This window comes from Eutrigla gurnardus (assembly GCF_963514095.1).
Source record: "Eutrigla gurnardus genome assembly, chromosome: 8".
Taxonomy (NCBI): Eukaryota; Metazoa; Chordata; class Actinopteri; order Perciformes; family Triglidae; genus Eutrigla; species Eutrigla gurnardus.
Genome location: NC_139922.1, coordinates 5722691 through 5733214, shown reverse-complemented (window position 1 = coordinate 5733214; position 10524 = coordinate 5722691). Strand labels below are relative to the sequence as shown.

General features: G+C 44.0%; 1 protein-coding gene across 1 annotated transcript in view; it reads right to left on the bottom strand.

Moving 5' to 3' along the window:
• Positions 1-39: 39 nt before the first annotated feature.
• The window catches only part of lgr6 (leucine-rich repeat containing G protein-coupled receptor 6), a 36664-nt gene continuing 26179 nt past the window's right edge, over positions 40-10524 (bottom strand). Inside the window, exons 5-18 of the mRNA XM_084014472.1 lie at positions 9476-9691; positions 9233-9304; positions 7335-7403; positions 6706-6777; positions 6498-6569; positions 6094-6162; positions 5660-5731; positions 5368-5433; positions 5173-5244; positions 4773-4844; positions 4268-4393; positions 2535-2689; positions 1854-1934; positions 40-1743 (exon numbers count right to left, since the gene is read on the bottom strand). Coding sequence (XP_083870598.1) covers positions 500-1743; positions 1854-1934; positions 2535-2689; positions 4268-4393; positions 4773-4844; positions 5173-5244; positions 5368-5433; positions 5660-5731; positions 6094-6162; positions 6498-6569; positions 6706-6777; positions 7335-7403; positions 9233-9304; positions 9476-9691 — 2458 coding nt within the window. The 3' untranslated portion in view covers positions 40-499. The remainder of the gene's footprint in view (positions 1744-1853; positions 1935-2534; positions 2690-4267; positions 4394-4772; positions 4845-5172; positions 5245-5367; positions 5434-5659; positions 5732-6093; positions 6163-6497; positions 6570-6705; positions 6778-7334; positions 7404-9232; positions 9305-9475; positions 9692-10524) is intronic.

Here is a 10524-nt window from a genome sequence, read left to right as displayed (position 1 = left end):
ATATAATATGTATATATATATAATATATATATATATATATTTGTATGTATTTGTATATAAAATAAGATAACTCCACTTAAAATTTAATCAAACAATCTGTAACCTCTAAACTGCATGTCTCATGATCACATTTCAGTATAAACATTTACACAAAATATTCTACTGTACTGGTTCTACCTTAACTCCCCTGGCTAAACCATTGATTTGTCTGATGCTTAGATTTTCCATGTAGTTAATAGCTTTTACTTGAGCGTTCTTTTTGTCGAGTCTGTGACTGACGCAGTCCACTGGGAAGTCTCTGGAATTGTCCTTTATTTTAATGGACGTGTTTGCAGTATTTCCTTTAATCGTCGTCTTTAGCGTACGCTACAGTCTCTTTGTGGACTCCCTCTGAGGTGCTTGAGGATTGATAACTCAAAGCGGGTCTTGCTGCTGCTGTTCGATGATGGTCCTTTAGTGTCCATAGTGTCCCAGCTATTCAGACAGCTAACTCGGAGGCTCACGGATGAGAGTTGAAAGAGGGAGTCATGTGATACAGAGGGCAAGTATTATGAATAGCATCTTGCTCCAAACTCTTCAGACATTCATTGTCCTTAAGGCTGCCTGTTATCTTGTCTCTATCTCTGGCTGTGGGAGTGGGTATCTGGCAAGGGATGAGAGGAACAGAAGAAGTAGAGGAGCAGTGGGAAAACCTGTTGGGATCCAGTTGGGGTTGGAGATAGGACCCCCCACTGTAAAGGGCGTCCGCGTCGGCAAGTGACACCTGTGTCGACGAATCGGAGCAGGAGCTCTTCTCTGTCTCCACAGAAACCAGCGAGTCCAGTGTGCGGTCTCGGCGTAACTGTGGACACGCTTTCGGGTGAGGCCAGAAGAAAAACTGTGAGTGGTCTCTTGTGAAAAGGAGGAAGAGGAGGGGGTTGAGGCAGGCTGGCAGGGGCTGGAGAAGCAGAAGAACTGATTTGAGCACCTCCTCGCTCAGAGAGAGGAGACCCAGCAGGGAGCAGAGGGAGAGAAAAGCTACTGGTACATAGAGGAGGCCATTTGTGAATATTAGCCAGGCAACGTGTTTGATCATAGCGCAGTCCCACAGGCCCTCACATTCGCCCCGAAGTAACTCCCAGTACAGGCGGATGTATGATCCTGTGACTATAAGCAAGCACAGGGTGTTCATCATAATGAGTGCCAAGGGAAAGCCCAGGGAGGATGCTAGCTGAGAGGATGGGGGAGGCAGGGGCGAGGGAAGGCAGAAAGGAGAGGACCCGTACTCCCCGACTCCTACCAGTGGTAGAGAAGCAAGGCTGAGTGAGAGAGTGAGGCAGAAAAGTGCACACGTGCGCACACTCCCAAGGGAGGGGGACTTCCCATAGGCACGGGCACACGTCACACTCACGCCACACTGCACAGCTGCCAGAGTCAACAGCAGCACGCTTGCTTCAGACGCTAACACCCAGACCCATCCCGTCGCCTGACAACCTGGACCCCCCTCCCAACGGGCACCATGGTAACCAAACTCTCCCAGGGTTAGAGCATCCACGAGGGCAAGAGTGCATGTACACACACCCGTGAGCAGGTTGGAAGCACCCATGCAGGCCACAGTGAAGCGGAGCGGCGATAGGTAGCCAGGCGAGCCGAAGAGGGAGAGGAGCAGGAGGGAGTTCCCCAGAAGAGACACCAAGGAGATGGACCACAAGCCCACACGGACTAGCCAGCTGCCCAACAGAGAGTCACAGGGACGGAAAGGACCTGCAAACACATACATCATCAACTGTAGATAAACAAACTCCGAACAATGATTTCATGCCTCAATTTGCAACCTGCTTGATCTTCATCACTGAAGTTGTAATTTCAATTACCTGGAGTGGGTGTACATTGAACACTGGTCTGTAGTTTGGATTCCTCTATTTCTAGTTGAAACTCCTCCAGGTCAGGGTCATCTGGAAAGAAAGGTTTGTCCAGGTTAGCTTGTGTAAGGTTTTATGTATTCTGCATGTGCATAAGCAGTATAAGCATGTTCGATTGTGTGTGAAAATAATATTTGTAGAAGGTAGTTGATACTTCCATGAAATGTGATCATTGTGACTGTTTTTCTTAATGCTTAAAGCAAATACATTTGAATCAGACATGTCTTGGTTTAATCGTGTTTTGTTATTGAATATTTGGTACACAGAGCAAATGTTTATTTTTGACTAATGGTGTAGGTTTAGATTTTTTCTTTACATAATTTTGGTTTAACAGCTGGGATCGGCTCCAGCCCCCCCGCGACCCTGAATACAGGATAAGTGGTAGACGATGGATGGATAATGTGGGTTTATTGGTGTTTATATTGTATGCCTGCCATGGAAGGGTCAACACTTGTGTCGGCTGCCAGGTCGCTGTGGTGTCGGCCAGCTCAGACATGTTTCAAGTGTGCTTGTATCAATAATTCAGAAATGAGCACATATATATGGGTTCAGATTTCTGACTATTACTTCACCCCTGTACCATATGTGGTATATGTGTCTACACACAGCTATTGTAATGTTGTGCATACTCACACTGTGTGTCAGCATGGATGGGGTAGATGGCCACAGTCCTCTTGTGTAGGTCCTCCTCAGTGTTGGTCTGCTCTGTGTCCCACTGGCCGACTGCTTTGTAGTTATCACAGGAACCGTAAACGCAGCACTGGTAGGCATAAGGCATCTCTACGACCCTGTAACCAACAGATGGAACAGCATTGACATTTGACCAGGTAAAACCATTCCTCTGATAACAGATGGTTTAACAAGTGTACAACGAAAGCTGCCCTTTTTATTATTTGAATGTGAGTTTCAGTGTTACTAGCTTAGCTTTTCCATACAATGTTGGATATTGTTCTTGTTCCTGAGTACTTGTTCTATTGCCACCTGCCATCTCCTACACCTGTAAAACTTGCTCTCCATTTTCACTGCATCTTTCCAGTCCTTTGGGGATCTTTGTAGATTTGTAACAAGAATGAACTTGCTGCTGACAAAATGCATCCTCATTGAAATAGTGTTGCACAGTCAACCGATAGGCCTACTAGAAAGGTATCAAAATACTCTGCCGTTAATAACGGTACAATACCCCATTTTATTAGTAGCATTACTTTAAGAATAACAGTGTTCAAGCCGTTTGTCCTATGAGTTGCGTCAATGTGTAACAGCGGGGCAGTGTGTGCCCTACATAGTACCTACGGCCAATAAAGAGTCATCAATTAACCTATCCCCATCCTGCATGTCTTTGGACTGTGGGAGGAAGGCGGAGAACCCGGAGAGAACCCACACTAACACGGGGAGAACATGCAAACTCCACACAGAAGGAACCCCGGGCCGCCCCGGGAATCCAACCTGGGACCCTCTCACTGTGAGGCGACAGTGCTACCCTCTACACCACCGTGCAGCCCAACAGACATGCCGACCTCTTTAAAGAATTCAAGGATCGTCAGGTTAGCGAATGTGATAGATAACATAATAACACCATGCCCTCAAATATAAGTCAAATGACGAGTGATTTATTTAGTGACAAGGAAACGTTTTTCACCATCGGAGTTTGACAAGGCAATTAAGGTCAATGACAACTGTTTAATTTGGCTTTAGCTCTTTAGCTTACCAATGTGGCAAACATCTCTAAAGGCAACGTTCACACTGGTAAAGTTAACTTTACCATGACTTGCAAGCTGCTAAATATCAGGCGTTCACAAGTATGCAGATCAACAACACCAGTTTTAAATGGACAATTTATACTCGATCAGTACTGGTAATGGTAATCATGGCGTGTACATTTTTGTCAATAATTATTTTTATTACTAGAAAATGCGCTCAGTAGACACAGACCTTGGCCAAGGAGGTGTATTGTTTTTTATTAATAACAAAATTCAAAATAAATTAAGTTCCATGTTCTGTCATTTATTATTCCATTACTTTTCCTGATGTTTTAGGTTTTTGCCATGGTATCATTTCAGTATCTGTATCGAGATATTTAGGCAGGTATCGTATCGAAGTCATAATTTTGGTATCGTGACAATACTACATTGAAAGAAGTTCAATTCACGAATGACTTGCTAGGATATAGAGCAATTTCTTTATTGTCAACCGAAGCTGCGTTTGCTAAATTGAAGATATTAAAAGAAATTGTGAGATGAAGGATAATAGAAAGGGTGAGAAGTAATGGTAAGTTATTCATAGGGTCATCTTCCGTAAGTTTCAGATGAGAATACAAAGAAACATGAATTAAGAGAGAATAAAAGGAAGCATGATGGTATGTGTGTTACCTCATACGGGGGAAGTAATCAGGACTGAAGGCCTCATATAAGTCTGTGTTTCCCCTCAGCTTGAGATGGGTGAGACCCCCCAAACCTGCAACAGGTACTGAGGTGAGACGGTTCTCAGTCAGGTCCCTGAGATAAATATAGAAAGAAAGAGAGGAGGGTGGGTGTCAGATCAGGCCTCGTGTTCGAGGGTCATCCTTGGTAACAAAAAGGCCTTGTGTCATTGTTCAACTGTTCAGACCAGGCCATATCGGATCCCCCCTCACGTAACAATTCCTGTTAGATCTCGTATATCTGCTTATTGAACTGCGCATACTTCAACCAATCTTCACACAATGAAGCAGTTTGTATTGGCATGGCCTGATGTGACTTGTCCAGCCCACACAGACAGGGTTTTCAAACAATAAATGTGTATCAGTGTCCTCTGTAGACTGAGCCAAAGATAATTGTGCACAAATTGTGCATGCAGAGTGTTAGTGATCATAATTTGTGTTCTGTGTTCACTCACAGTTTGATCAGAGAGTGTAGCGATGCAAAGGCATCCAGGTGGATCCACTCGATCATATTCCAGCTCAGATCACTGACAGAAAAAAAGGAGTCAAAGTGAGGTTCATGGTCTGAAAGGAATTGTAATCACACGTTGAATGTTCTATCTTGATCACCACTAGATGTCAGTAATAGACCATACATTGACACAGTTTGAGCTTGAATCCTGCTTCCCAATTTGTTGTGCTTTTGACCCCTTAAAATGAACCAGCCTGTGACATCTCATCATGCCATGAGTGATTTTCCATCTGCAGATTGTTTCATTTAGATAACCAGATAGATAAACCCCGGTTGGGAACCACTGATGTAGAAGATGAATGTGTGACATGTTGGAGAAAACGTTACAGCAAAGGTTGACTTACAGTGCTCTTAGAGAGGTGAGCTGCTGGAAGGTGCTTGACTCTATTCTCCTGATTTGGTTATGCTGTAACCCGCTGTTGAGGAAAAACAAACAAACAAACATATAGCTGGCATATAGAAGAAAAACGTGCAGGGAAGCAGATAAAAATGTTGATTTTGATGCATGTGTGTGCATTCGTGGTGGTTGTTGAACTCACATCTCTTGCAGTGCAGAGCAGTGGTGAAAACTGGGCAGATCCTCAATCTGGTTGTAAGACAGCTCCCTACAACAATACACACACACACACACATAAACACAGCTGTGGATTTATAGCATGGGAAATGATGGGAGTGACAGGATTATTTGACTGAACAGTTGATTCTGCGAGCAAGGCAATATAGCAGAGCGGTTTTTTTTTTGTGGGGAGGGGGTGATTGGATTTCATAGCACAGTGATTGTATAAATTATTGTTTTTTGTGCCCCTCCACATAATGTTGGTGTGTACTCACAGCACTCTGAGGCGAGGCAGCTGCTCACATAGATCCAGAGGGAGAGCTGAGAGACCGGCCCGAGTCAGCGTCCTATAGAGGAAAGGAGAATCCTCTGATCATTGTTGAAGTGCAAGCAGGCGAAAGGATCCTTGTGAGTGTAACTTAGTCAGACAGACAGCTGTAGGTTCGCCAAACTTGTCACTGGCAGGCATAGCTAGTTTACGCCTCCCTTTTCTCAGTGTCCCGTTCCTTCCCTTTCTCTCCAAGAATCCTAACCCCCCCCCCCCCCCCTATCTTTATCTCTCTAATGTATGTGGATCACCAGGATTGCATCTCTGTCCTCAACCTCAGTATCTTCTCACATTGTATGCTGTGTGTATGTGGTGAAGCCCCACTAGATTAAAAAATAAAATAATACAGTGTTTGTGTGTTTGGATTAGGGAGACACTCACAACATTTCCAGGCTGGTGGTTCCTTTCAGATCGGGAAACTCTTGAATCTGGGTTGCCCCGTTAAGGGAACTGTAGCAACAGGGGGAAAAATGTACGAAAACTCTCCGTCACACACACTCACAGACATTGTCTAACAGCTCATTTTAGCCATCAAACTTTTCCTCCAACATCAACACAGGCTGTTTTGGCTGTCTCACAAGACATCATAAGTCACACCATTCAACATGCTCTTACAACACACTCTCTCCTACCACATCAGCACAGAGCACGGCAATATGCTAACACAACATCAGTCAGTAGGCCATTACATATGTCCACTCAACTCTCACTGCTACGGACAGAGGATGATTTAAACAGTGTTTGGGTTAACTCACGGGAATGGTTCCTATTGACCGCATACTCACAGTGTGTGCAGCTTAGGTAAAAACTGGAACGCAGACTTTCCCACAAACTGGATGGGGTTTTCATAGAAATTACTGCAAGAAAGAAAGAGAAGATTGATGTGTATACATTTTGAATAATATGTGTTTGGGAATAATGTTTACATGAAATAGCAATTATGTGTTTTTTTTTAATACAATTATTCTAACAACATTAAAGAATTAAGCTCACATGGTTTGGAGCTGAGGGTTTCCCACAAAGGCCCTCTCGGGGATGGCTTTGATATTGTTGTTATGGAAGCCCCTGCAAAATATAAAAACATACGGCTAGTCAGACAGTTTATCAATATGTTTCTGATTTTGTATGTGTGTGTGTGTGTTTGGAGGACCAAGAAGCAACATCATACTGTATGTCCTCATGTTGCACCTGCCAGTGCACAGCTGAAAAACATTTTTGGATAAATGAGATGTAAGCACGCACACATACGCTGTATCTGTGTCACATATGCATGCCACGGAACATCTGCTGAAGCTGAGAGAAAATATGGTCTGTGTGTCTGTGGGTGTCTGTGTGTACATGCAGGCGAGCGGGTGCGTGGGTGTGTAGCCAGCACCTGCTTAGGGCGAGAGAGATTGTATCCGAGTGCCACATTAAAATCACTTAACGGGATTACTTCGGGATAACGCAACCATGATAGTCATGTCAGGCAGGTGTGTGTTTTTGTGTGTTTGTGTTTCTGTGTGTGTGTGTGTGTGTGTGTGTGTGTGAGAGAGAGTTTGTGTGTGTGTGTGGGAGAGTTTGTGTGTGTGTTTGTGTGTGTGTGTGTGTGTGTGTGTGTGTGTGTGTGTGCGTGTACTCACAGTTCCTGAAGCTTACTCAGTGTCCTGATGGCCATAGGGAACTCCTGCAGGTCATTGTAGTTTAAATCCCTGAGAGAGAGAGAGAGAGAGAGAGAGAGAGAGAGAGAGAGAGAGAGAGAGAGAGAGAGAGAGACGGTGAGATGAACAGTCATGATTAAATCATATATTGAAAAAGTCCAAGGCATGATGGAGATTTCCAGTCATTATTCAACCCATATTTGATACTGTGTGTAAAGAAATTGTACCTAATTGCATATGTATGCGCAGAAAGTTCCTCTCTATGCTGAAAGGCAGACAGCTGTACAGAGTGTGAAGTTTGGATTTGACCTTTGACCTTTGCTGTTCCGACCTGACTATTTAAGTCTGTCTCTGATTAGTTTCCAAGGAAACAGCCGCTGCTACAGTATAGTTGACATAGCCCATACGCAGGCAGCAGGAAAAGGGCTTTCATTGTATTTCTTGTCGGCATGCGAGTATGTAGGCCGACTGTACATGTGCTTGTGTACGTGGGAAAAGTGTGTAGTTTGTGCAAAGTCATGCCTGTGTATGCATTCTGTCTTTGAAGATTCCTAGCCATTCACTAAGGCATAGTCAACTGGATTTATTGAATAAGTTTCAAGTCTATTCCTTTGATGAATTACTTGGAGATATGTACGTGTGTTTTTGTCTATATCTGCTGTCTTGTGTGTATATACAGTTCTGTTTTCCAGCAGTCCCCTGGACAGCTCCTCATAGTAATGATTTTATAATACACACTAGGGGCTGGGGAAGGTTGTGGTGATGCAGATGGTCTCTCGTATTTCTCATAAGCTATGCCGCTGTGAGAGATTAACCCCTCATACCAGTGCAATCCCCACGTCAATGACACCTGTCACCTTATCCTGCTGAATCATCTGCCTCTGCTCGCCGCTGACGGCCCAAACACTTTAACACACACTATTCTGGTCCAGAGAGCTCCATCCCTCTTTTTCTCATTCTCTAGTTTTCCTTCATCCCCTTAAGTACGACTCCCCCGACTTACACCCTGTTCCCTCACATTTCCCTGCATGGATAATGGCTTCTAAGTTCAGTGTTAAGGTGGCCGTATGCGTGTGAGTGCACGGGCAGACGTACTTGCTTATCTGCACACACACACACACACACACACACACACACACACACACACACACACACATACATAAAAAAGAACACATCATTTTCTTTTTACATTTCAACAGGTTGTGAAGCAGCATGCCAGAAACTGCGTTTTCATCAGACCACCGTGAATTTTGCAGGAGACACAGTTGCACCGTCTCCATTTCTCTCGCTTCCTTTCTCCACCTCTTTTATAAGGCTGACAGTTTCCTGTGGTCTCCATATTGGCTTGTGGTTAGGATCTAGTTATCAAAGTTACGGCAGGTATGCTCAAACAGCTTGGCTGAGGCCACGCTGAGCCATATTTAACCTCAGCGCTGCTGAGCAATTACTTTTACAAAACACAGAGGAATCTGTTGATGTTACTTCAAGCTAATGAAAGAGGAACTTTTCATCCTCACATTCCTGTTCTTTGCTGTGGTTTTGAGAAATGTTCAAGCACCTGCTGAAATGACCAGATCATTAATCACTATGACTTAGCACTACACTTTATTATACTCTGGCATTGATACGTATGATTTATAAAAGCACATTAATTTCAGCTTTTCCAACACCAAACACAAAAAGAAAATAAGGTTACAGTCAGACACAGAATGTGACTAAATTGATTGCTCTTGGTCTTTGAGGTTTGAGGCGGGAAAGAGGAGCATACAGAACTAATGTTGAGACTTGCTGTATCAGTGTGATTACATTAATTAACTTCAGGTGTGTGTGTGTGTGTGTGTGTGTGTGTGTGTGTGTGTGTGTGTGTGTGTGATACTCACAGTGTCTCCAGGCTGTGTAAACCTTCAAAACATCTTGCACCCATCCTCTGGATCTGGTTGTTATGGAGATGTCTGGAAAAAGACCACAAATATTTTTCAACAAATCAAAAAAAAAAAGAAAAAAAAAATGGTCCAAAAATGTTTCCACACTGCAATCATCGCCACCCTATTCTAAGTTAATGGAAGAAATAATTGGTTTCTGGTAGGTTGAGTTTTATGTAAACAAATCAAGAAGCCTCTTACAGTACAACCAGGGCGGAGAGGTTTGTGAATGCATAATCTGGGATGTGTGTGATCTGGTTGAGGGCTAGCGTCATGGCCTGCAGGGAAGGCAGAGAGTCCAGGGCCGTCACCGGGATCTCTGTCAGGGTGTTGTCGTCCAACCACAGGTGTCTTAGGGAACGAACCCCTCTAAAGGCCCCAGCCGGAACTTCAGACAACAGGTTAGCATCAAGACGCCTGCAGGGTGAGAGGAACTCAGCTTAGCGAGATAATCACCAAGTTTAAGTACAGAAGGTTTGCTTGTGCATGTGTAGCCGTGCTTGTGCGTGCATTGGTGGTTGTGTGTCATGGCAATGAAATACTTTGGCTTACAGGAAGGTTATTATGAGAATTACACATCTTTTATTCTCGTTCTTTCATCTTTGCTGCAGCGTCTTAGACGCTTCTCATTATGATTTATTCCCATGCTAAATAAGCCATGTCTATTCACCAGCACAGACATGTATGAAATGAAAGACGAGAAAAATGCAGACACAAGCGTGTAGGAACGGTTGTGACAGGCCTTTTTTATTCCACCTCATTCTATTTATGTCATGTAAACTGACTTCCCCCAATGCCAGGAAAAGGCTGGAAAAGGGAAAGATGGAAGGAGAAACAATTAAAGATGCACGTTCAGCTGTTCCTCCCTCCTTCACTCTTTCCATTGGATTCCCGCTCTTTTGACGTTTTCTACCACTCATACAGAAATGCAACACTGGACACACACGTGATCTCATACACATACACTTTCATCTCTTCAAACCTAACAAACCTCTCTCGTTCGGTGTCCTCAAACCACAGGCAAGGAGTGTGGACTGTGACACACACCCCAACGTAAATGCACACATGCATACACACTGTCCATAGTGATGAATGATCCCCTCAGGGCAGAGTTGACGAGCTGAGACCACTTCCTCTCACTATTCTTCTTTCTTTGGCCCTTCACACTCATTCATTAATCTCTGTTTCCTCCCTCCGGCCCCTCAGAAACTCACATTTTGTTTCTTACATCTTCATTGATGCACTCCCAG